Source organism: Dipteris shenzhenensis, chromosome 25, assembly GCF_047967505.1.
Source record: "Dipteris shenzhenensis isolate YYH24624 ecotype China chromosome 25, Dip_SZ_1.0, whole genome shotgun sequence".
In the NCBI taxonomy this organism is placed as follows: domain Eukaryota; kingdom Viridiplantae; phylum Streptophyta; class Polypodiopsida; order Gleicheniales; family Dipteridaceae; genus Dipteris; species Dipteris shenzhenensis.
This window is the reverse complement of record NC_141620.1, coordinates 24430177-24458016: the sequence shown is the minus strand read 5'-3', so window position 1 is coordinate 24458016 and position 27840 is coordinate 24430177. Positions and strand designations below refer to the sequence as shown.

At 46.5% G+C, this 27840-nt stretch overlaps 1 protein-coding gene across 1 annotated transcript in view; it reads left to right on the top strand.

The window, feature by feature from the left end:
* The first annotated feature begins 322 nt into the window (after positions 1 to 322).
* The window catches only part of LOC147885642 (uncharacterized), a 155052-nt gene continuing 127534 nt past the window's right edge, over positions 323 to 27840 (top strand). Inside the window, exon 1 of the mRNA XM_087396917.1 lies at positions 323 to 815. Coding sequence (XP_087253043.1) covers positions 622 to 815 — 194 coding nt within the window. The 5' untranslated portion in view covers positions 323 to 621. The remainder of the gene's footprint in view (positions 816 to 27840) is intronic.

Sequence of the window (27840 nt, the reverse complement as noted above, 5' to 3'; positions counted from 1 at the left end):
TTTGACATGTCCATAGCTCAAAAGTTATTTCATCTCTTCAAGTTAATTGCAGTATGTGTCCCCATCTGTTATACTCGTCCATAGTATAAAAGTTCTTTCTTCTTCTCTTCAACGTAATCAAAGTATGTGTCACCATCTCTTGTACTACAATTTGTCACGCTTCTTCTTTAAACACTCTTTGCATGCTTTCGACTTTGCACCTTTTGGAATCCACACATTAATCACTATGACGATCGCGTGGCTAAGGCTGGCTTATTCCGTATGATGAAGATAGTGGTTGTCGTTGTTATTGATCAACGTCGCAGTAAAAGAAATCTTCAGAAACTGGCTTCGTCATGGAAACAATCGGCTGAAGGTGCTTGTCAATTTCTATAGATTCTCCATAGTCCACCAATACGATCAAAGCAGGTTAAACTACGTCTACAACCGAAACAACCAGCTTAAGGTGGTTGGTGATGTACGTAGATTCCATACAAAGTTGCAGACAGATGTGTTTGCCACCCACATGCGTGATCTGGGAAGAACCGCAGCTTTGAAATCCCTGCGCATAAAAGTTAGGTGCCTGGAGGGAGTGAAGCCATTGCGCGGCAGCAATCTGCTTTGATTTCAGCCGTGCTCGAGATGGGTTCCTCAGCCTTGGACATGGCTCAGGTCGTTCTTACAGCTTTTGATACCAGCATGTCGAAGTTCTGGCGGGAAGAGGATCGTCAGTGGAGGGCTGAAGACAAATGTTGGAGGGGAGAAGACTTGGAGTATCGAAAAGAAGAGCGTTCGTGGAGAGAGCAAGAGGTGAAGATGCGGGAAGCTGAATTAAGGTGATGAAAACCTTTGTTGGACGCATTGCTTCCGAATGAGTTAAAGTCAATCACCCTGCTTATCAATGAAGTAGGGGGATAAGAACGGCGGAGACACAAAGTAACCATTACTCAGCTGTTACAATGAAACACATGCATATTTCTCCTCACAAGTGCGGCGGCAACCGAACAGCTGTTTTAAGTTCTTAATCATTGAAACAGACCATGTCGTCTTTCCTCAACGTCATACCAATTCTTCTTGCATACTTTCTCTTAATGACCTTGCTTCGCACAAGGTTGGCATTGGCCTTTCGCTTGCTGTCATGATTTGCCTCTTGGGGCTTATGCATGCCTTTAATTATCTGTCATAATATTTTTCTGGTTCAATGATTGAGATGATGGCCACGATAAGCTGATCTTTCTCATCTGAAAACTCTCTTCTCCACTGTGCAGATGCAAGGGCCTTGCACCTGCCTTGTAACATTGATACCAGATTCTTCTCGTAGTCTATAGCAGAACTGAGGTGGCATGTTTAGCCTCTTCCTTGGTTTTTTCGAGTTTGTACTGAGATTTCCTGTTGACCCGTCCCGTTTTTTTTTAAAAAGTTCATGCCATGCATGTTGCATTTCTGCTCTGAGCTATCTCTCGCGGGCTTTTGTCATACCTAATAGAAGTCTTTGTCTTGAAAAAATTAAAAGTAAATATATCGTGCTCCATAAAACGTGGAAGAGAGATTCTCAAACCCGTGTTTTAACTAGGGATTAACATTTTGAAAACATGTAAGCGGTTGGGGCTGCTCACGCCCAGACCTGAATGCTCCCGTTGCCTGCCATCACCATCGCAGCTCGACCTCCCCTCCGCCTCCTCGTCGCCTCACCCCCGCCTCCGCCCTGGCTACTGCTCCACCTCGCTTCTCCTCCGCCTAGGCCGCCGCTCTGCCCCGCAGTGATAGAGACCAATCTCTTCTCTTCAATCTCCTCATCAACATTTGCAAGCTGATCTCGCAAATCTGTAATTTTTGCTACATGCTCTGTGATGGTTTGACCATCAGTCATTTTTGGATCCTAAAGCTGATTGTTGAGTGCAACCACCCTAGCCATATTCTTAACATTATGCATACGTGACAACTTGTCCCAAGCATCCTTAGAACAAGTACAAGACTTAATAGTCTTCATGATGTGCCTCTTCACTGACAAGGAAATCAAAAAAAGTGCTTCAGCATTGCAACAATCAAACTTCTTTTGCTCCTCAGAAAGAGGATGAGATGAGCTAGCAATAAAACCTTGACTGCTAGGAGTACCAGGAGCAGTCACAGGCCTAATTTCACTCCACTAACAATATCCCAAAGGCCTTTTCCAACCAAAATATTCCTCAGAATAAAAGACTACAAGGCATAGTTTGATCCATCCAACTTATCCGCTTCAGTCAGGGTGCCAAAATTCTCAGAAAGAGACATGATTGCACTTCACAAGTAACCTGAAAATAAAATGCAAATATAGATAGCAAATCTGCCCCAAAGGTGTTGTCACAAAGCACAATTCCCTTCCGGAATCACAAGGCAAAATGGGCAATAGTATTTGCTCTATAAGTATTCTCAACTTTCAGCCCAACAAAGGCTCGATAAGCATCAACCAAAGGTATAATATCCGAAGCAAATGTTTGCTTAAAAGGCATCCAATAATAGCATTCACTGTTAGCCAACCTTTGGCTCAATATGCATCCAATAACTTGGCCCCAATTCTGATTTTTGTCTGCTGCGTGTAAAATATCACAAGAAAAGTGATCTCCCAGTCCAAAATAGCTTCAAGATGACTCTAGAAAGAAGTCGACCAGATTTTGGGAGCTGAAACAGTCCAAAATCAGCAACAAAACTACCAGGAATGAGGTCGCCCAGCCCAGATGGTCCTCCTGGAGAAATACGAACTGAAAATAGGCTGGAAACTGATGAAAAACAGCAAGGAAATGCCAGATCTGAAGTTGTCCAGGCACAGGATGCTCCAAGAAGCAGTTCGAGCTGATGTAGGGGCTGGAAACTGACAAAATCAGCAGCAAAAGTGCCCAGAATGAGGTCGCCCAGCCCAAATGGAGCTCTTGAAGATAGGCGACTGGAAAAAAGTGCTGTAAATCAGCAAATGGAGCTGATTTTGAGGATGTCTGGCTGCGAAAGATCATGAAAACAGCAAGTCTGTAGTCACCTAGGTCCAGTAGTGACCCTGGTGAAGGCACCCAGCTATAGGGGACCTCCAGAAAGCTGCTACAGGCAAAAACGAGCTGGCTGGACTGATTTCTTCGCAACAGAATTGACTCTTCGTGAGAGAATTGAAACCCGGGAGTGGTAGAAGCACGGGAAGCAATGCGGGAGCCAAGCTGTGATACCAATTGTTGGAACTGTGGGGAGACACGAAGTGGATAAAGAACATGAGAGTGTAGTCCACACACAAAGCTCCACTGAATAGTTCAACAATAGGAGTACAAGACTTGGGATATATATGAAACCCAAGTATAAAGTGAAAACCCTAGACTAGAATAACTTAGACTAAGTCTAGCCTACAATACCATACCATTGTATGTTCTATCAGACACTAGACTCTAGAAAGCCATAGTGTATATGGGATAGCTCCCAAAATGACACGTGGCATGTCTAGGACTCACTAGACTATAAAACACACCTAAAACACCTATTTTGGACTCACTTTGGCTTCATATTTCAACACCCCCCCATGAAGGCAAGGTGAGAGACTACTGGAATGGAACCAAGAGCAGAACATGACAATGACGGTCATCAAACTGTGCACCCCATGTAACTCAGAGGCTGAAATCTGAGGGTGTTTAGAGGTTGATCCAAGCACTCTCATGGCTTGAGACTCAACATGCTCAGAGGCTCATGTTATAGCATGGCTACATGACCAACTCATAGGTCTAGGAATCAGAGTTACGGGAAACGGGGAAACGAAAACGAAAACGGAAACGGAAATGTTTCGGGATTTTTGAGAGGGGGTGAAACGGGGGAACGCCACGTCATCAAGGGGGTTTACAAAAGGGGGTTTAGAGTAATGCATACACACATTTAGAGTGCTCTACCTTCAAAAAAAGTGCACAATAAGCTATAGCTCTACCTAGTACCATTAATATTGATTGTAACTTTGAACTTTGGAGATTCAAGTTTCATTGTTCAACCAGTTACCAATCACACAATGCAAATTTCAATTACGCAAGGTGGGGTAATTTATAAATCCTATAACAAGTTACAAAATGGAAAAATGATTCATGATTCATGATATTTAAGAGACCAATCATGATTCATAAATTGTAATTCAGCTTTCAAAGCCCAAATGTCATAGTAACAAAAAGAAAGCTGAAAGCCTGAAACCCAAAAAAGGCTACATCAAGGATCATATCATATATGATCAAATAATAAGCTCATCCTCATCCTCATCCTGAGACTCAACCTCTGCCTCCTCCTCCTCCTCCTCATCATTCTCCTCTACTAACAAATCATCATCATGAGGTGAGTGGGCATCATCTGGGCTATGAAATCCAATATATTTGTCATGCGTATACTCGTGTCTCATCTTGTTAAGCGAACGCAAGTTTGCATTAACAAAGACAAGATCATTGGCCCGTTGCGTTCACAGACGATTTCTCTTCTTTGTGTGGATATGGGCAAAGGTACTCCACAAATGCTCACAAGAAGAGGAGGTGCAAGCTTGGCTTAGAATGCAGATGGCAAGCTTTTGCAGCTCGGGGGAATCAGCTCCATAATCCTCCCAACATGTAACAGCCCCAACTCGAAATCTGAAATTCCAAAACTCATAAATTTCAGATTTCTAATTTTGTATTAAATAACAAATTACAAGTTCCTAAAATCTGAAAATTAAAATGAGTTAATATTACCTATCATGCTGTGCATCTGGCCATCCATACATGCCTTCCTTATTGCGATAATTGGCAAGCTGGTCTTTTATCCTCCACCGTCCATCAGGAGTTGGCACCATCTTTTGAAGAGTGAGGTTCCAACCACGAACAACCTCTGCATCACTCTGTTGTGCACTTGCCTTGTGTTGAAACTCCGGGTCCAACACAAAGGCAGCTGCATGCATGGGAGAGTAATATTGATTCCATCTGCTCACAGCCAACTCTTCCAATTCTCTCAACCTTTGGGGATCCTTTTCTATTTCTCTGATATTCTCAATCATCCAATCCATCCCCTCATACACCTTACCAAGAAAAGGCATATCTCCATCAACTTGGTTAAGCAACTTCACAATAGGCACACATAGATCAACAATGTGAGATGCATCAGCCCAAAATTCATCACTGCCTATGCACAAGTCATAACAATAAATTCCAAGAGCCTGCCTAGAAGTGGGCCATGCATCCCACTCTGGGCTTGCCACAACTTGTTTCAGTGTAGGTCTCATTTCAAGGAGCCTGCGAAGCATCAAAAAGTTGTATGCAAATCTTGTCTCTGCATACTTCAAAAGCTCCTTGTTGGCAAATTTACGGTACAAAGCAAGAGAAAAATTATGTCGTGTGATGAAGTTAACCACCTCTTTTCCATTGTCAATAACATTCTTGACCCAATCCAATTTGCCAATGTCTTTCAATAAATTATTCAAGCAATGTGCTACACAAGCACTCCACTAGATATGAGGATACTTTTGCTCCAATAATGCACCGGCTGCCTTATTGGTATTTTCCCCATCTGAAACAAGTTGCAAAACATTAGACGGCCCCACATATTCCACTGCATCTGCCCACATTTGCATCAATACAGGTGCTGTTTTTTGTTGCACTCCACACTCTATGGAGTGTATGTAGAGTGCAGATTCCCTACAATATGCAAGGATACCCTCTAGTGAGTGACTTCGCACATCACTCCATCCATCTGCAACCAAACTTACCCCATACTTTACCCATTTCTCTTTCACAGGTTCAATAGCTTGCTTAATTGCCACCACCTCATCCTCTAAAAGCTTGCCCCTCAAAGCATCAAATGTGGGAGGGGTATATGTGGATCCAAATGTTTTGATTTCTGACACCATCTCTTTGAAGTAGGGTGATCTAGCAACATTGAAGCTAATCCCATTGGAGTAAAAAAATCGGGCCACAGCTGCATCTACTTGTGCCTTCCTTTGCGGATGCCATGATGGGTAAAGACTGCCCTACCTATGTGAAGTAGACCGAGATGTAGCAGGAATATTAGCAAGAGCTCCATGTGCACTCGCAGAAGAAGAAGCCGTAGTAGCAGAGGGAAGAGGACTCCGAAATGCAGTGGCCTGCTAAACACGTGCTGCATGAGCACCTGAAGAAGCTCCTACACCAATGGAAGCCATTGTCTTTGCCCTTTTTGTAGTGGGCAATACTTCAAGCTCTCTTTGCAACCTTTCTTTCTCTTGTGGTGAGATTACGGAGCATAGCCCAATCCCCCCATCCTTAATGCCAAGAAGATGACATTTGACCCTATCAGGGTTCCCTCCTCGCTCCAATCCACACCATCTGCATCTAAACTTGCGAGCTCGTCCTTTCTTGGAGTCATACTTGCCTACCAAATCAACTTGGCTCCACCAATAATCCGATTGGGTGAACTCCTCTTGCTGAGGGACAATGCTTTGTGAAGCCATATCCATGAGCAAAAAGAACACTTGTACAAGCTGCAATAGATCAAATTTCAAAGGGAAAAGCCAAGAATCAATGGTTGCAGCCAAAAACCAGCAAGATGTTTCAGGCAAGAGAAGCATAGAGAAAGGAAATGTGCTCACCAGTGACCAAAGCCGGGTGTCCAAAAGAGCAGCCACTCGTAGGGCTAGGACTCGAGACTCGGGAGAGGACCAGGTGGGCAAGAAATCGGGGGGGAGAGCAGCAGGCAGAAGGGCGAAAACATGCGACGGCGGGTGGCGTTTTTTCCTTTTATCATTTTAGGGGGACTACCCAGGGCGGAGGACCCCAAAATACAGACGATGACGATGTTGAAGAAGCACTAGGCAGGAATACCCCAAAAGATGTATCGGTGAAGTCCATGGGGTAGCTAGATGGAGCACTTACATAGTGACTGTCAAAATGGCTAAGGGAGAGTCACCGATATCAAAGTAGAGGCTGGAGGTGTCACGAACACTATTCTCCATGTGAAATCTCTGTAATATACTCCTGGCATACTTAGTTTGGGACATGAAAATACCATCTTGAGTTTGCCAAAACTCAATGCCCAAACAATAGTGCAGTAAACCCAAGTCTGTCATATCAAATGACCGAGACAAAGCTGATTTTACTAATGCAATATTCCCCACATCACTGCCAGTAAGCATGATATCATCCACATAAAGAATAAGAATGATGATTTCTGATTTTTCTTGAAGCACCTAGAGATTTGGCTTAGTATGAGTGCTAACAAAGCCCTGTGATAACAAGAACTGATGGATTTTATGGTACCAAGCCAGAGGTGCTTGTTTCAGCCCACATAAAGCTTTGCAAAACTTGCATACCTTTTATTTCTGTCCCTTAACCAACCACAAAACCTTGGGGCTGCTGCACATAGACCTCTTCCTTTAGGTCTCCATTCAAGAAGGCCGTCTTCACATCCATTTGATAAACAGGCCAACTGTAACTTGCAGCAAGAGAAATGATAGTCCGAATGGTTGTCATCTTGGCTATAGGAGCAAAAGTCTCCTCATAGTCAATTCCTTCCTCCTGACTATACCCCTTGGCAGCTAAACGGGCTTTATGTTTCTCAACTGTGCCATCAGATTGATATTTTAAGTTATAAATCCACTTGGTGCCAACTACATTCTTCCCAACAGGGAGATCAACCAATTCCCAAGTGGCATTCTTTTCAATGGACTGAATTTCAGATTTCATAGCATCTTCCCATAATGGGTGTCCCTGAGCATCCTCAAAACACTGAGGTTCAATTTCAGCTTCCATAACTGTGCTCATCAAGGCATAATTGACCTGATTTTGGGCTTGCCTTGTACTAGACCTTGTTCTCCCCAACACACGCTGATTTTGTGCATCCTGAATGGTAGCCTGAGCCCATCTAGGAAGGGGCTGACTAGCTGCAGTAGGCTGAGACTGATCTGCAAATTTTACCCTCCTCCTTTCATAGACAATAGGTTGATTTTCCTTGACTGATTTTTGAACTGAAATTTCAGAAGTGCTACCTTCATCAGTATGGGGAATTTCTCCAAATGTAGTGGAAGAAGAACTTGGTGTGTTAGACACATGTGATGGCATATCTTCTAACTCAAAATGAACAATATCCAAAGGTGTAGTGTCCTTAATGGGCATATGTAAATCATTAGGCATAAAGCAATCATTTTCATTGAAAGCAACATCTTTGCTTATGATAATTTTCCGTGTTTCAAGATTGTAAAGCCTATCGCCCTTGCTTTCAGTACTATAACCCACAAATATGCATTTGATTCCCTTATCATCAAGCTTGAATCTGTGTTGATCTGGTACTAATGCATATGCCACTGATCCAAAAATTCTGAAGTGGCTAACCTTTGGCTTATATCCATAGAATGCCTCAAACGGAGTCCGATTCACCAATGCTTTAGTTGGACATCTATTTTGGATGTATGTGGCTGTAACTACAGCCTCACCCCAAAATACTTTAGGCATCTTAGCATGAATCTGGTCATCTCCATGAGAGTCCCATTCTTTCTTTCAGCAACATTATTTTGAGCTGGTGTGTAAGGGCATCTCTTCTAATGATGAATCCCATGATGAGCCAGATAATTCTTATAGGCATGAGACATGTGCTCCCCTCCTCTATCTGTCCTGAGTGTTTTGATCTTGGCATTAGTCTGGTTCTCAACAAGTGCTTTGAACTCCTGAAACCAATGAAACACCTGAGATTCCTCTTTCATGAGAAAGATCCATGTAAATCTGGAGTAATCATCAATAAAAGACACATAATACTTGGCACCACGATGTGACCGCACATTCACCTCACATACATCACTATGCACAAGCTGCAGTATATGTGTGGCTCTGACTGATCCATCCTTTCTGAAAGGCAAATGGTGCAACTTTCCCATAATACACCCTTCACAAAAAGAACTAGATGGTTGCTGCAATTTTGGCATCCCTTCAACCATTTGATTATTCTGCAAGTATGCCAATGCTCTATGATGTGCATGACCAAATCTAGCATGCCATAAATCATATGAAGATGCATTAGACGCAGCCAAGGCATGCTGCACATGGGGCCTAGCATCCAACTTATTAAGACCCTTATCATAAGTGCCAGTGGCAACCACTGCATATCCCTTTCTAGGATCTTTAATTCAGCATTGATCATCCTGAAACTCCACAAGCATGTGCTGATCATGAGCTATGGATGGAACTGAAATAAGATTATTCCGCAACTCTGGAACATACCAAACATCACGAATATACTTGACTTTGCCATTATCAAGCTTAATGGGAATATGTCCCACTCCTGTGATGTCTTGAGAAGCATCATTGGCACAAGTAACCTGCCGCCCATACACAGGTTTGATGCCCTCGAACCACTCCTTATGAGGAGTCATATGCTGTGAAGCACCGCTATCCAAATACTAATTCTCATTCACATTAAGTGAATAGGCATCATCATTATTGCTATGAGCAATAGCATGATCACAATCACAATCCCCCCTGGAAGATATCTCAGAGAGTGTGGCTGCAAATACAAAATCCTGATCATCCTGAGCAAAGTGTGCATGTGAGCCAGATGCATTATTCTCAATATGAGCCACAAAATTACTGTTTGAGTTGCCTTGCCTCTTCTTCTCATTTGCAATGCGTTTCCGACATTCTACAATGTAATGGCCTGGCTTCTTGCAGTAATTGCATCTGCCCTTTTTCACCTTAGCATCTTTGCTTGATCTGGCATTATTGGTACTATTATTTGCCCCATGTGGCTAGTTGTTTTTAGACTTATATTTCTGAAATTTTCCCCTCTCCCCAGTGGCTAGAGCTTGCTCACTGCCATGAGAGCCACGAGAAAAAATATGAGCTCTTTCTTCTTCCTGCAATAACAAACCAACCAATTCTTCAAAAGAAATAGATGCAGCCCTGAGAGTGATGCTCAATGATGTAGTAAATGTACTATATGAAGGAGCAAGACTATTAAGAGTGATAGAGACCAATCTCTTCTCTTCAGTCTCCTCATCATTTGCAAGCTGATCTCACAAATCTGTAATTTTTGCTACATGCTCTGTGATGGCTTGACCATCAGTCATTTTCAGATCCTTACGCTGATTGTTGAGTGCAATCACCCTGGCCATATTCTTAACATTATGCATACGGGACAACTTGTCCCAAGTATCCTTAGAAGAAGTACAACACTTAATAGTCTTCATGATGTGCCTCTTCACTGACAAGGAAATCAAAGAAACTGCTCGAGCATTGCGACGGTCAAACTTCTTTTGCTCCTCAGAAAGAGGATGAGATGAGCTAGCAATAAAACCTTGACTGCTAGGAGTACCAGGAGCAATCACAGGCCTAATTTCACTCCACTAACAATATCCCAAAGGCCTTTTCCAACCAAAATATTCCTCAGAATAAAAGACCACAAGGCATAGTTTGATCCATCCAACTTATCGCTTCAGTCAGGGTGCCAAAATTCTCAGAAAGAGACATGATTGCACTTCACAAGTAACCTGAAAATAAAATGCAAATATAGATAGCAAATCTGCCCCAAAGGTGTTGTCACAAAGCACAATTCCCTTCCGGAATCACAAGGCAAAATGGGCAATAGTATTTGCTCTATAAGTATTCTCAACTTTCAGCCCAACAAAGGCTCGATAAGCGTCAACCAAAGGTATAATATCCGAAGCAAATGTTTTCTTAAAAGGCATCCAATAATAGCATTCACTGTTAGCCAACCTTTGGCTCAATATGCATCCAATAACTTGGCCCCAATTCTGATTTTTGTCTGCTGCGTGTAAAATATCACAAGAAAAGTGATCTCCCAGTCCAAAATAGCTTCAAGATGACTCTAGAAAGAAGTCGACCAGATTTTGGGAGCTGAAACAGTCCAAAATCAGCAACAAAACTACCAGGAATGAGGTCGCCCAGCCCAGATGGTCCTCCTGGAGAAATGCGAGGCTGGAAACTGATGAAAAACAGCAAGGAAATGCCAGATCTGAAGTTGTCTAGGCACAGGATGCTCCAAGAAGCAGTTCGAGCTGATGTAGGGGCTGGAAACTGACAAAATCAGCAGCAAAAGTGCCCAAAATGAGGTCGCCCAGCCCAAATGGAGCTCCTGAAGATAGACGACTGGAAAAAAGTGCTGTAGATCAGCAAATGGAGCTGATTTTGAGGATGTCTGGCTGCAAAGATCCCGAAAACAGCAAGTCTGTAGTCGCCTAGCTCCAGTAGTGACCCTGGTGAAGGCGCCTAGCTATAGGAGACCTCCAGAAAGCTGCTACAGGCAAAAACGAGCTGGCTGGACTGATTTCTTCGCAACAGATTGACTCTTCGCGAGAGAACTGAAACTTGGGAGTGGTAGAAGCACGGGAAGCAATGTGGGAGCGAAGCTCTGATACCAATTGTTGGAACTGTGGGGAGACACGAAGTGGATAAAGAACACGAGAGTGTAGTCCACACACAAAGCTCCACTGAATAGTTCAACAATAGAAGTACAAGACTTGGGATATATATGAAACCCAAGCATAAAGTGAAAACCCTAGACTAGAATAACTTAGACCAAGTCTAGCCTACAATACCATACCATTGTATGTTCTATCAGACACTAGACTCTAGAAAGCCATAGTGTATATGGGATAGCTCCCAATATGACACGTGGCATGTCTAGGACTCACTAGACTATAAAACACACCTAGAACACCTATTTTGGACTCACTTTGGGTTCATATTCCAACACCCCTCATGAAGGCAAGGTGAGAGACTACTGGAATGGAACCAAGAGCAGAACATGACAATGACGGTCATCAAACTATGCACCCCATGTAACTCAGAGGCTGAAATTTGAGGGTGTTCAGAGGTTGATCCAAGCACTCTCATGGCTTGAGACTCAACTTGCTCAGAGGCTCACGTGATAGCATGGCTACATGACCAGCTCATAGGTCTAGGAATACACCACCATCCTAGAACTCGGCCAAGCCTGATAATGAGACCTACCAAAGCCAATACATATGGCTCCCACAGTACATCCCCCCTTGGCTTCATAACAAGACATGTTAGGAAGCCACACACCAAAATAGAAAAACCAATACATCTTTTTAGGAGGACTATCCAAGGCAGAGGACCTTTAGACTTAATGAAAACCAAACACTCACTACATATTATTTTAGGGGGACTACCCAGGGCGGAGGACCCCAAAATACATCAAGTTATAGTAATAAAAAAATAGATCTCTTATGATAAGAGATGTCCTCTAAGTAGCCATTGCACACGTGTGCACATCCCTGCGAGGAGACGACGATGTTGAAGATGCACTAGGCAGGAATACCCCAAAAGATGTATCGGTGAAGTCCATGGGGTAGCTAGATGGAGCACTTACATAGTGACTGTCAAAATGGCTAAGGGAGAGTCACCGATATCAAAGTAGAGGCTGGAGGTGTCACGAGCACTCGGAGAGTCGGTCAAAAGTGGAGCTCGGCCACCAAGGACAATCGGGCAGTAATCAGAGAAGTCAGGAAGTGTTTGGAGCTCACATCAAGCTTGGAGCAGCTCCAATAGAATATCGGGCAAAAGGAGAAAATGGCAGGCTGGAGCAGAGGTCAACGATGAAGAGGATGCACAGCTCCACGTTGAGCTGGTTGCATCATGCTTGGGCTGTCAAATCATTGAGCTCCAAAACAAAATTCACACGTAGAAACAAATTTTTCACTTCTTGCAAGGGCTGTAACTTTTCACAGAAAACTTGGATTGCAATGATGTAAAAACAAAATTTGTAGTACTCAAGGTCCTCTACAACTTTGCTGAAGACACAAAGCCGTGATTTTGCTTCTAGCTCTGGATAGAAGCGTCACATCGTCCGCAGGTCATAGAAAGTTGTAGCTGAAGGAAGGAGAAGAGAGGTGGCATATCATGGCAGAAGAGAGCTCAAGGAAGGAGAGAAGAGGGCAGCCTTCCGAGGAGGAGTTAGAGTAGCTTCATTGGCCTCCCTCACCTCAACCTCTTGGAAGGGAAAGGGAAAGAGAGAGCAGGGCTAGGAACATGGCTCTGATACCATATGAAGAGACATGGTGGTAGGAGAAAGCCAAGCTGACTAGGACAGAATGGAAATATGGAAAGCATAATGGAAAGAAAATGAAAGAACAAGTGCTAGGTAATGATAACCAAAATACTCACATGTAGATAGCTTGATGTTGACTGATGTAATAGACAATAGACAAGTACAACACTATATAGTGTGACACTAGACTCTAGAAAGCCATAGTGTATATGGGATAACTCCCAATATGACACGTGGCATGTCTAGGACTCACTAGACTATAAAACACACCTAGAACACCCATTTTATTGGTGGCGACCTTTGGTCTGGCCAGAGGGGCTCTATGGCAGCACCCTCGAATCCCACAGCCGTTAAGGTTCTTCTTTCCCCAGCTGACAAGCAATAGGTACAACAGGCAGTTCAATCCCTCCAGGACAAGGGGCTTGTGGGTAGAATTGTTGGCCTCACACCTACACGGAGACAAGTGCGAGAGTGGATCCAGGCGAGCTTGGCATTAGAGGGAGACCACATCCAGGAGGTCGCCATCTATGGAAGAAGCGTTTTTCTCATCCAGCTGAGCTCCCCCGACACTACCTCGACACTTGTGGAGCAGAGCCCCATCCTCCTTGGCCCACATCTTGTTTATCTCTGTCCTTGGTATCATGGGTTCACAGTGGAGGACATGTATACGACACACCATGTTCCACGTTTTCCGGCTACACTCCGCTTCCCAAGGCTCCCCAAGGAGTATCGATCCATCCTCCCTTCCATTGGTCAGGCATTTGGCACAGTGCTCGAGTCTCAGCTAGAGTCGGCCACCTCAGTTCTAGCAGATGATGGAGTCCCCAGGATCAGACTAGTGGTTGAGAGCCCAGAGTGAGAGTGCTCTCAACGGAAGCAAGAACGGAAGAGGGAGAGAGAGAAACAGAGAGCCACACAAGTTTTGGTGGGTGCAGAACCACCCTAATCTTCTTTTTCATTCATTTATATATGTGTTTGTATTATACATAACCGGGGTAAAGGCACAGTGACCTTTAACCCCCACAACCTCCCACTTAAAGGACAATGTGCCTTTAAGGGAGAACAACCAGTGAGCATACTATCCAATGCCCATCAATACACGACAATACTCAAACCGCTGACTAGGTAGACTCTTCGTCAGCATATCTACAGGGTTATCATCTGTATGAACCTTGAAAAGCTCTATGCGCTTGTCCTCAAGTACCTCCCTGATGAAATGGTACCTGACATCAAACTTCTGATACCATTCTCTAGGCGCTTGCTTAAGACCATAGAGACTCTTCTTCAGCTTGCAAACTAAAAGCTCTTTGCTCTTTTTTTCAAAGCCTTCCGGCTACACCATGTAAATTTCCTCATGCAAATCCCCATGCAAGAAAGCTGTCTTAACATCCATCTGCATAAGCTCCATATCCTCTGATGCCACTAGTCCAAGCATGCATCTAAGTGTGGTCATCTTCACAACCGAAGAGAATATCTCATCAAAGTCTACTCCCTTCTCTTGCTTGAACCCTTTAGCGACCAAACGGGCCTTGTACCTAGGCACATCATCACCTGTGACCTTCATTTTGTAGACCCATTTACATGGCAATGCTTTCTTTCCATGTGGCAAAGAAACCAAGTCCCAAGTCTTATTCTTCATAAGTGAACTCATCTCTGATTGCATAGCATACTCCCACTTGCGTTGATCCTCGTGCATCATAGCCTCTCTGTAGCAAGAAGGCTCCCCGCAATCAGTAAGCATCACATAGTCTACCCTTGGAACAAACCTATCAGGCGGTCTAGACACTCTAGATGATCTTCTCAAGGGCATTTCAGCTTGCTGTCCCACCTGCATATCAGCCACATTTGGCTCATCATCTCCACCAATAGATGATCCATCATCTACCCTTGATTGTATACATGTGGGAGTACTTGGTGGTACCATTTCTTGCACATTTGGTGCATGGACAGCTTGCTTTCTATCAACACATGCAGGTGGATTCACATCTTGGAAAGTGATTCTCCTCATTTCCACATCCCTCATGGGTGCCTTATGCATCTTCTTCTCATTAAAGACTACATCATGGCTGTGTATGATCTTCTTTGCTTCTGGATCCCAGAGACGATAGCCCATCTCTCCACTTTCACCATAACCCAGAAAGATGCATTTCCTAGACTTAGGATCTAGCTTCTTTCGAAGCTCTTTTGGCACATGTGCATATGCCTCACACCCAAATATATGCAAATGAGGGTAAGAGGGCTTCTTGCCACTCCATGCCTCTTCAGGAATACCACCATCCAAACTCTTACTAGGTGATCTATTGATCACATGCACTGCAGTCTTCATTGCCTCAGCCCAAAAACCACCAGAAAGACTTGCATTGGAAATCATGCATTGCAATCTTTCTTGAATGGTACGGTTCATCTGGATTTTGCTCTGGAGTATGAGCGGATGTGAGCTCCCTCTTAATCCCACGTGTATCACAGAAATGCTGAAAGTCATGAGAGAGATACTCTCCACCATTGTCAGTCCGTAGGCATTTAAGCGTTCTACCTGACTGATTCTCAACCAAGGCCAGCCATTTCTGAAATGAGCTATAGCATAAGCCCACACTTTCCTAGTTGCATCATCAATGAATGTCACATAGTATTCAGCCCCGCCTAATGACCGTGTAGGCATGGGACCACATACGTCTGAATGCACCAAATCAAGCTTTTCAAACTCTTTCTTTCCCCTTCTTTTATGGGCTGATTTAGTCTGTTTCCCATAGAGACTGTGCTCACAAAATTCAAAATCAGAGAAACTCAAATGCGGTAGTGGCGGGTCTCACAGGGTTGAGGCTCCCAATCAGACAGAAGGAGGAGCTACTTGACTCAAAGTTTGCAGATGACACGGCCTTGTATGTTGAGGGAACCACAATGAGTCTGGAAAGAGTCACGGGTTCCCTGGCTATTTACTGTATGGCCACGGGGGCACGGATCAACTAGACGAAATCTATAGGTTTCTTCACAGGCTTTGAGGAGACACAGGAGATCTGTGAGTGGGGGAGTGACTTTGGCTTCAGATGGATACCGTGGGGCCAAACAATGAGATACCTCAGGTGCCAGGTGGGTATTGACATTACAGCAGAGCAGCAAATTGCCCCGGTCCTTGAGAGTGTTCGGCACAAGCTTCTCTCTTGGAGCTCGGCCAAACTCCCCCTAGCAGGTCGCGCCTTAGTGGCAAACCAAGTCCTTCTTGCCACGGCCTGGTATATCGCTTCCTACTGGTGCTTTCATAGAGGAGGCATTGGGCAGCTCCAACGGTTGGTACGGAACTCCTTTTGGCAGGTTCAAACGGCACGAGGAATCATTGATTCGAAGATGCAGAGCAGGGCCCTTCTGGGCAAGTTGGTGGTTCGTAGCCTCACCCTAGGTGCAGAGCCTTGGAAGCTCCTCTTATAGCGAGGGCTTCTAAGGAACACCCCACGCACTAGGGGACAATGGAAGCCTTCACATAGATAGATCTTCTCAGAGGCCCCCCTTACGGGAAAGAGCTCCCCCTTGATGAGGAGTCTTCATAGGGTATGGTAGAGACTGGGTAGGGGGTCTCATCCGTGCTCCGCCCAGATGCAAAGAGGAGTTTGAGCGCCAGCCCCTTATGTGGCACCCAGAGATCAGAGATCTGGAGGGACGTATGCTCGGACAGCAGACTCACATTGGTTGGGCACAGTGGGATAGTGGTTCAGCAGGGTTCTTTGGCCATTGGAGCAGACTACCTATGGAGACAGAGGTGAGGCTTGACGCCCTAGCGCATCTACGAGGGACAGGGCAGCGGATGGGCGAGATTGACTTAGCCATTCCTGAGTCCTGGTGGGAAGGACTTTACATTTGGAGAGACAGCAGATGGTTGGGGCAGTTTTCCTGTACTGGTGTTCCCTTGAGGATGTTGATGCAGCGCGGCAACATGCACCCCGACTTCTTCCATGTAGGACTGGAGGCCTACTTCAGCCACTCACTGAGAGAGACCCCGAGATGGATGGGAGTCTTTATGGGATTCACTGACAGATGATCAGAGTGGTAGGACGTTTGGGGAAGGAGTGGCACATTGACCCTCCCAATATCTCAGAGCAGGACGCCTCTAGATGGCGCCTTTGGCTGTGGGAAGGTAGACCCCAGAGGGAGGTCCAATGGGATCCGAGAGAGTGGTTCTGTCCCTCCAAGGGCGGCCTAGCTGAGCCGGTGGATGAGGTGCCCTTCTTTTCCTACACCACACGGATTGGCAGGAGGCTTCAGATGGACTCGTTGAGGTGGACCCCCTTGAGAGAGAGACATTGGGTGACCCAGAGAGTGCCCCGGGATGTTCGCTCCAGGTTTTGGACACGGTTGTGGTCCAGCTTGCGGCCGAGGAAGATCTCATACTTCTTTTCCCAAGGTGAACTATGAGACAAGTGTCAAACCAAAACCAAATATATGGTTAGACGTGCAAAAATCACTATGGATCAACAAACTTATGCACAAGAAACCGAACCAGGGTTTTTAATGCCAGGAGGCCAAGCATTCAAAAAGAAAAAGAGACCGTGTTCTCCAGATTTGTGAGAAAGTCTCATGCCATGGTTGGGCAGTCCGAAACTTCTCTGACATCAGTCCCAAAGGCCATGAAGTAACGGATCAAATCCATTGAATGCACATGATGGATCACTAAAGCATGTGAAAAAGAGGTGAAAAAGATGTTTAATTCTAATCAAGGACATGACATTAGTGTGTTTTCAGGATGTGCCCAGCAGCCGAACTCACTATGAATATTTAGCCAAGTTACAGTGCCCAAGAAAACAAAGAAAGAGCTGGCTGAAAACTGGGAAAAATATGAGTGATCTCATTGTGAATAATTAGGAGAACCAATGCACGCAGACCATCATAAAGGCAGAGATCACATTTTGTAGAACCATCACACTTCAATTCTATAGCACATGGATTAAAAAGGATTACTCTGAAGACGATATCATGGAAGCTTTCACTATATATGTGTGTGCTGTGTGTGGTGTTTGTATGACTTTTGTTCTGCTTTCCGTACTCTGTCTCGTCAAACCGTACTGCCTTTGTCAAGAATCCGTACAGCCAATCTGTCTCTGATAGGTTTCCGTACATACATCCATCTGTACCACGCTCTGCCAGGCTTCCTTAGATTTTGCTGGTTTCCGTACAAGCTTCCGTACAGCTTCTTCCAGGGTGTCCATACAGCCTCTATAAATGGTTTTTGTACAGCTCAAAGGGATTCCGTACAGTCTGCAGTCCTTCCGTACACTTGACAGGGATTCCGTACGATCTGCTTCTGTTGCTTGCAGGAATTTTCTATAATGCCTGCTGTCTTTTTCTGTGCATACTTAAACAGGCCTCTACCAGTTTACAGACTGGACACTTTGCTAGTTATGACATTTTTTATGCTGGGGAACACTCTTTTTCAGGGGTGGCATTCTTGGTGAAGCATGATCTTCAGCCGCTTGTGGCCCTCAATGATCATCAAGGCAGATGGATTATCATACAATGCCTCATTCAAGGAGAGATTTTTGAATTTTCCTCAGTCTATGCTCTGCAATCTTCACGCAAAAGGGCTTTGATTTGGGATGTTATGCAAACTTATCCATGGAGACATTATGCTTTCATCTGTGGTGAGTTTAATAATGCTCCACAATAGGGAGATAATACCTCGGGTAACACTCGTATGTTAGCCTCTGAAAAGCAAGCATGGTCTCAATTTTTGCTTCAACTTAGTTTGGTTGATCTCTCGAAGGAATTACAACCCATGCTATCGGGCTACACCTTTCAGCAAAATGCCCAATCTTCTTATCATGCACGCTTGGATCGATGGTATCATTTTTTTTTTTTTTTTCATGAAAAAGACTTCTATTAAGTAAGAACAAAAACCCGCGAGAGCAAGCTCAAAGCGGAATACATCATGAAATCATGAGGATAATAAAAAACCCCTCAGTGAGGTGGAAAGAAACCAAGGCTGAGGCTGAAAGTGCCATCTCAACCCATTCAGAGAAGAAAGGAGAATCCTTCCATTCCCTGAAGAAAGAAGCCCTCCTAGCTGAGGCTGCACGGGAGTCCCCCTGCATACCCGTCCATACGGCCATCAGAGTGTGTACGATGTCTGTCCAGATACTAGCCAATGTGTGCGAGGGATGAACCTGAGTACCCTCCATAGCCTCTGTGCATCTGGCTCTCCAGATATGCCAGGCTGCTATGCTCGCTATAATCTCCCAAGAAGTATCCACAGAGGCATGTACAGCTGTAAAAGGATGGTGTGGAACCACATCCAATGAGCAGAACTCAACCCGATGACGTCAAACCGAAATAGCCCGAGAGGAGTCAAGTCCCTCATAGAAAACCTGAGGTCCTGTAAGAGAAAGCCAAGCCACCGAGCCCCAAGTCATAAAGAGTGGGGAATGGGCAAAGCGACTGAAGATCCTGGCTATCCCCATCCAAATCAATCTCGCCTGTCTGCAATCCCATAAGCAATGCTGAATAGACTCCAAAGCAGAAAGGCAACGAGGGCAAGTAGGGTCGGCTCCGAATCTGGACCTCCAAAGGTTCACTGCAATCCCTCCATGAAGAGAAAGCCAAAAGAAGATAGTGACCTTTCTATTCCTGTGGGATTTCCAGAGCCTCCTCCAGAAGCACCTCTGCTGATCCGCAGTAATACCAAAAGTCTCCCAATGAGGAACTCTGGAGGGTCTCCAGCCTCTACTACTGAGCTGAAATCTCCTGGCATTACTGACCGTGTAACGAAAGAAGGGGATGGTCTTCTCTCGATGCCCCGCGTCAATCCACTCCCACTCTCCGGGGTCCCACTGTAAATACCTGATGGGAACTCCTCCATAGAGCCAAAGTCTCCAAGACCCGGTGGAGAGTAACTGGGGGTCAGGGTCTAAGAACCACTCTGAATCTGATCCCTGCATCAAAAGGCCTACGACCCTGATAGGCTGAAAAGCAGACTCAAGCAATATATCATCTGTAGATCTGAGCAATCTGCCACCATCCTGGACACTGAAAACCAAAGCATCCGCCTGTGCATCTCGGAAGGCTAAGACCTGAAGTGGAACCTCGCCTCTCGAGAAAGTACCTGCCCAAGTGGAGGAAGTGAGAGGCATATCATCTGTGTCTATCCAAGCCTCTGGAAGGGCTGTCTCGATCTGCAAGATCCTCCCTGCACTCCCTCTGAGATGTCCTGTCAACCTTGACTTGGTTTCCTCTGGAAGCCTACGGAAAGCTTTCCAAGATGCCAAAGAAGAAGCAGGTCCCCTCTCCCACCTGGCCCACTGCATGTAGAGTGAGGCACCCAGTGGTCTGCCACGATCATCTAAAATACTGTCGTTCCACATGATGGGCTGCCTATCAATCTCTTCCCGGGAGGAAGGAGGAATCCTCCGAAGAGAGCTTCTGAAACTAGCCCAAGCTTTCAGAATGGCAACCATGAGAGGGGATGAAGGTGATCTGAGGTGTGCTGAGGTGAAGATCCATCTAACACTACTCATCCAGTCTCCTCCTGAGGAAGGTGTGCACCTCTGTATGCTGCTGATAAGAAAGTCCTTCCACGGTTCCTGTCCTGGCATAAGTCCTCGCACCACTATCTTGCAAAGTAAGGCTCTGCACTGTAAATCTGGATCAATAATATTGAGACCCCCATCCTGTGTAGGGAGGATGAGGGTCTCCCAAGCCACTCTGGCTAAGGCATCTGCTGTGCCATCAAGCCCACTCCAGAGAAAGTTCCTGATCGGTTTTCTGAGCTGAATGATGCAGTCCCTAGAACGGCACCAACATGAACAAATAAACCAGGCCGTGGCCAAGAGGACCTGGTTGACAACCACAACTCTAGAGGCAAGATCCAGCTTGGCTGAGCTCCAAAAGAGAAGCTTCCTTCTGATGCTCTCCAACACGGGAGCAAACTGCTGCGTGGTAGAAATACCCAAGCCGACCTGGCAGCCCAAATACCTGATAGGCACACCCCTCTGAACCCAAGTGAACCCTATGTCAAGCCCCCAAACTGGAGTGTCCTCATCACTGATCCAAAAGCCATTGGATTTATGCCAATTTATCTGCGCCCCTGCCGCCAAGCAAAATAAATCCAATGCTGTCCTGAAAGAAGTCAATGTCTGTGGAGAGGCATCCAAATAAATCGCTGTGTCATCAGCCAACTCACTGTCAAGCAGCTCCTCTTCTCTTCTGATAGGAAGTCTCAGCCCAAAGATGTCAGCTTGAGATCTAACATAGATGCTCATAGCTTCGGCCACGAATAAAAAAAGGAAAGGAGCAAGGGGGCATCCCTGACGGACTGATCTCGAAATCTGAAATCTCTCACCCCTTACCCCACCAATAAGTACCTGGCTATGGGCTGATCTGTACAAAGAGGAAACACCTCTGATCCAAACATCAGTGAATCCAAAGCGTAGAAGGGTGCCCTCCAAAAAACTCCAATCTACTCTGTCATAAGCTTTTTCAAAATCCAACAGTAGAATGGCAAGATTCTGGCCACTCTGCATGGCCCACTCTGAAGCTTCCCAAAAAGAAAAAATGTTATCAAAAATACTTCTGCCATGCACAAATCCCGTCTGAGTGTCATGAATAAGATCAGGGAGAAGTGGCTGCAATCGGAGGCTGATAGCCTTGGCCAGAATTTTGTAACAAGTCCCCAGAAGTGTGATAGGCCTCCACTGGGACAATAAATTTCTGCTACCTCCTTTTGGGATAAGGTGGATGAGGCCCTCTGTAAGCGATTCAGGCATCTCGCCAGAGTCCCAAATGGCCTGCATGGCTGAAGTAATATAGTCTCCAATCATATCCCAAAATGCAATGAAAAAAGACGGGGTGAGGCCATCTAAACCTGGGCACTTGCCCTTGTGAAGGGCTGAAAGTGCAGTCCTGAACTCTGTGTTGGTGAAAGGTGCGTCAAGTAGAACATGCATATCCGGATTCACCAACACTGGGATACTCTGCCAAATAGCCTGTCTAGCATCCTCTACATCGTGTGTCTCAGGATCAGCAGTAAGGAGGGTGGCATATTAATCTGAAGCTATGCGTAAGACGTCATCTGGCTCTGTCTGTAAAACCCCATGTGAGTCAATAAGCTGAGATACACTCTCTCTACTATGTCTAGGGCCAAGAGTAGAGAAAAAGTGTTTATTGACTCTACCACCCATCTGAATCCAGAAGGACTCCCGTGCATGAAAGGCATACTCTGCTCTCTGATCAAGCAATAACTGTAGATGAGCCCTCGCTGCAGCAAGGCACTCCTGAATCCAAGCATCTGAAGGCCGTTTCTGCTCTTCCCTCTGCAAAGCTGCTACCTGCTGGCGAACACCAATCTCACGTCTGAGAATATCTCGTCTCCTGGTAGAAGCAACTGAGCAGTAAAAGTCGCTAATACCAGAGAGGGCAGCGGCTAAATGTGAAGGATGTGGCTGCCCTCCCTGGACATGAGCAAACCATATCCGTAGGGCTGCCTCTGTAAGGTCCTCCTCTGTGTAAAAGGCATCTGGAATCCTGATGCTTGCAGATCGGCCTCTCAAGTGAGGCTCTGAGATAGCCAGAACAACAGGGAAATGGTCTGAGGTGGAAACCCCCGCAGCAATGCATACCGATCCACCTCTGTCTAGTGCCCAGTCATCTACATAAAATCTGTCAATGCGTGCATGAATAGGCATCTGTTGCCTCCTGTTCGACCAAGAGAACAGGAGGGACTGTGGCTGAATAAGAAAGGCATCATCACACCAAGTATCTCTGCCACAGAAATGGAAAAGGAAGGCATCCCAAGCTGCTCTCTCCAAAGAGTGAAGTCCGCCTTCTCTACCCCCTTTTTTGTCTGAAGGCAACTCGACCATGTTAAAGTCACCTCCAATCACCCAAGAATCCACAATGGGGGCCCAGGAGACCAAAGTCTTCCACATAAGGACACGTTCCCCTCTAATGTTGGAGGCATATAGGTTGAGGAAGCCAACCTTACGCCCTCCAATCAAAAGAATAAACCACTGAGCTCTAGAGGGGATAATGACTCCGTGCCCAACAACTAAGGGGAGAACCGACTGCGAAACTGAAATAGAAGTGCCTCCCCTAGTGCCCAATGCAGGCGACCAAAAAGTATGTCCTGAAAGCAACTTGCCTGTCTTGGCACAATCTCTATAATCCAGCTTGTGCTCTTGAATAAATAATATATCAATGGGACCCCCAGTAACACCTGGATGAAGCTGATCCTGGATCAGCTGTCTACGGCGGCGATGTGGGACGCCACCTAGGCCCTGTATGTTCCAACTGATAATCCTCATCGACGGGAGGATGTAGAGTGGAACACCTTACCCGACCTAGTGGCAGAAACAAACCCCTCAACAGGGGAAGACCTCCTGCTCGAGGAAGGAGGAAAGGAACCCAGTGGAGGAAAGTCAATAGGGGAAAGAATCCTGGCACCTGAAGAAGAAGCCCTGTCAATAGGAAATCCAACCACTGGCTCCCCAAAAGTAGCGGGCACAAACTCCTCCTCTGGGAAATCTGAACTCTCTGCCAAGGCTAAAAACGAGTTCCTGTGGAGCAATCCAGACACCGGAGTACGAAGGATCCCTTGTGAGGGAAGAGGATCAACAGTGTAAGCTATCCCCTTCCCCCTATCCAAGGGAGGGAGTAAGGAATGCTCTCTACCCGGTGTCTGCCCAGCCGCGGAGATCTCTCCGTCCTCAAGAGGAACATCTGGCAGTGCTGGATCTAAGGAAGAAGCTGCAACTGGGGAGGAGGTCGAAGCTTCAGCGTCTCGGACTGTGCAAGGTGAGACAGGAAGGGCAGCTCGAGGTGAAGCAACGTCTACTAAGGTACCCTCGTGAACTGAAGGAGGGACCTGCACACGTACTGGAACCCACTGTAAAGCGTCTCGTGTGCCTGAGGGAGGTGGGGGTCGAGGAGCAGGTGAAGGACCTGTACCACCCCCCTGACGAGGCCGAGGAATAGGTATTGGACCTGTACCACCACCTGACTGAGCAGGACCGCCACGTGAAGAACGAGGAGCAGGAGCTGGACCTGTACCACCCCTCTGTCGAGGTCGAGGGGCAAGTGCCGGGTCTAATCCCCCCCCCTGTCCCCCCTGTCGATGCCCTGAGGCGGTAGCTGTACCAGAGGGCTTCTTAGGCCTTTTCTTCTTCCTGGGACAATCCCTGGCAAAGTGTCCCGAGGTCCTGCAAATCCTGCACTGGTCCTGCCTGCCTGAAATCTCCACTCTCTGGCGAAAAAAAGAACCATCCGGGCGCTGGATCATGACGTGGTCCATCTCGAGGTTAGGATCCTTGCAAAGGACCCTAACTCTAGGAACCCCATCAGCCTTGGTTGCCTCTGCTGCAGTCAATGGCAACCCAGGGAGGGGTGGGATCTCAGCAACTGCGCCAAAATGCTCCCCAATAATAGAAAGAAGTCGATGGTAAACCTGGGGAAGGCCGGGGAACCTGATGAAGAGCGAGAAGATTTTCTTATCTGCCTCTATTGGGTCGAAACCAAGGTGAAAGGCTTCAAAGAAGATCTTCCTGTGTCCCAGGTGTAAAAACTCGGCCTTGAGCACAGTGCTCGCAGCCTCTGGAGTGTCAAAAACAACCTGAAAAAAACCTCGTCCCAGAAGGCGAACATCTACCAATCGAGGAGCGAGGTCTGGGGAGAGAGCCGCAAGCATCCAGTCTCTAGCTTGGGATCTGGAAGGGTGAGACCCGAAGATGCGTGCTAACAATGTGGTAGAGCACTCAATCTCTACATCCTTCTTGAGCTACTGCAACTCGTCTTTAGAGAAAGTGATAGTTTTCGCGGCCGGTGGAGATGGAGTAGGATTGGCTGACGGGGTATCCATCGCCAATCAAGGTGAGAAGGCCGACTCGAACAGAATAGAAGCTCCTTCCGTTCCAAAAAAACTGCGGGGGGCAAGGGAGGGGAGAGGAGGCTAGGAGGAAGCAGGGGGGAAGGGGAGGGAAGGAGGAGAGGGGCTGGGGCTGAGAGGGGCAAGCTGAGAGGGAGGGAGGGGAAAGGAGAGGAGAAGAAGGGGAGGAGTGAGAGGAAGAGAGGGGGCTGGAGAGCAAGCAGGGAGGGGGCGGGACAGCAGGGGGGAGGCGAGGGGCAAGCAGGGAGGGGGCGGGACAGCAAGGGGGAGGGGGCGAAGGCAAGGAGAGGGAGCGGAGCAGCAGGGGGGAAGGGGCGGAGGCAGGGGGGAGGGGGGGAGCAGCAGGGGGGAGGGGGCGGAGGTAGGGAGAGGGAGCGGAGCAGCAGGGGGGAAGGGGCGGAGGCAGGGGGGAGGGGGGGAGCAGCAGGGGGGAGGGGGCGGAGGCAGGGAGAGGGGGCGGAGCAGCAGGGGGGAGGGGACGGAGGCAGGGAGAGGGGGCGGGACAGCAGGGGGGAGGGGGCGAAAGCAGGGAGAGGGGGCGGAAGGGCAGAGGGAGGGAGCGAGGGACAGGCAGGGGGAGGGGGCGGAGCAGCAAGGGGGGAGGGGGCGGAGCAGCAGGGGGGGAGGGGGGGGAGCAGCAGGGAGGGGCAAGGGACAGGCTGAGGGAGGGGGAGCAGCAGGGGAACGGGGAGGAGCAGCAGCTCTGTTTCTCTGATTTTTTCAGCCCCTGCTTTGGATGGTATCAATTTGATCCACAGCATTGTGATAATTTTACTTATAAACTTTGGATTGACCATGCCTTCACACATTTGGATCATGCACCTCTTTGGTTAAGGCTCTCCCTACATGCTTTTCCAGATGACAGATTGCCTTGCAGAAGGCTACTGTTGATAAATAATAGTTATTTGGAGCATGTTGATTTTAAAGCATTGGTTTCTGATGCCATTCAGCCACTTTCTCAACAGACTCGGATAGATCTTGATTATGCATGGCAGGCTTTTGTTTCTAGAATTCAAGCTGCTATTCGGGATTATGGAAAAATCTCATATGAGTGCAATACGGGAGACTGTTGCTTGTGCCAAATACACTTGCCAGGATTTGACAGAGCTTGGTCATCTTAGGCCTTTGTCTTGGATGCCTCATGGTGCCTGGTCTTCATCTTGCTCACAGAGCTTGCTGCTGCTTGTGTACAACGCTTCTCCTTTAATTTCGGGCATGTGGATCCTCCTCCTCAAATTGTGTCTGCACGGCAACTTCTTTTATAGCATGTCCATCCTATCCTTTCTGCTACATACTTTGTGTGTATTCCCCCATTGTGTATGTAAGCCACAAGTGAGACTCCTTCCCTCTCTCCCACTATCTTCACATGGTATCAAAGCCTTGTTCGTGGTAAGGAGCTCAAGAAAGCAAAACAAGTTCGCGGTGTCCTGGTAAGAGGACCAGTGTTGCTTTCCTTTTTCGAGTTTGGGAGCAAATCTCTGCAGGAAGCACAGCTGGAAGTGCAAGAGTGCACTGTCTCAGATTGAGACGCCCTTCGCAGTGTGGCAAGAGGACAATATATGTTGCGGGATTGGGCGAAGCCCGCAGTGACTTTATTTTTCTGATTTGAGGCCGTTTCGAGGCCCGTTTTGAAGGCGGAAGTTCTTCGCATGCACTCAGAAAAAGGCCCTGTTTTTGTTGTGCGACCACTGCTCTGCTGGTCGGTAAAAAGTTGCCGCAGAAATTGCATCGTATGCCTGTGCGCAGAGATATTGGGAGTTGCAGAATCATGCTTGTTGCCTATTGATGCAAAATCGTCACTAGAAAGTGACTGTGTGGTCAAATACCACTTTCGTTAGTTTTACAGATCTGCCCGTGTGAGGCAAAAGCTGTGTTTTTTGCAGTGACAGAATATTTTGCAGTGTTCTGTAATGGCGTCTGATTCTCTTTCGCAGATTGTCACTGAAAAGATTGACAAGAACAACTTCCAGGCATGGAAGTTTAGAATGACGAATTTCCTTATGGGAAAAGGCTATTGGGAGTTCATTACAGGAAATGAAGAGGAACCAGTTCTTCCTAATGTTCCCAATCAACAGGAAATGCAGGCATTTAAAGGATGGCATGAGAGAGCCAGAAAAGTTATGTACTGGCTTTCTATCAGTATTTCGGATTCTATGATTGTGCATATTCAGGATGCAAGTACGCCAAAGGAGACATGGGATACCTTGGCAAAAATGTACAGCACAAATACGCAAGCCAGGAAAATGCAGCTCAAGCAGGAGTGCAGAGAGAAAATATGAGCATCAATGACTACCACATGAAGGTGAAGAAAATTGCTGATGCACTTGCTTCCATTGGGTCGCCAGTGGAAGATGATGATCTAGTTTCTGTGACCTTGAATGGTCTAGGAAAGGACTATGCACAGTTCCGGACATCCATTGCCGTCCGTGAAAAGTTTTCTGATTTTGAAGAGTTGTTTGCTCTTCTAATTTCTGAAGAGCAGAGAAATGGGGGTGTATCTTCTTCAGGAGGAACTTCAAAAGAAACTGTCTTCTACTCAAATGCTGGAAGAGGTAGAGGCAGAGGTTGAGGAGGCCGATCTGGAGGCCGTGGAAGAAATCAAAATATGCAGCAAACTCAAGAAAACTAGTCCTATGGAGGAGGGCGTGGTAACTCTAGAGACAGGGGGAGCCAAAGAGGCCGTGTGGATGGCAGAGAGGCCAAAATGCAAATAGCAATGTTGAATGCTACTATTGTGGTAAAATGGGTCATATGGCTAAAGATGGCTAAAGACTGCTACAAAAAGCAAAATGACATTATGAATGGAAAATTGCAGCAAGGCAATTATGCATCTTCTAGTAGACAAGGTGATGACAGAAATGAGCATCTATTTATGGTGCAGCACATGACCAATTCTGTGACAAGTGCAGAAGAACAAAATGATGTGTGGTATGTTGACTCAGGTGCATCAAACCACATGACAGGTCATGCATAATGGATGCAGGATGCAAGGAAAATGG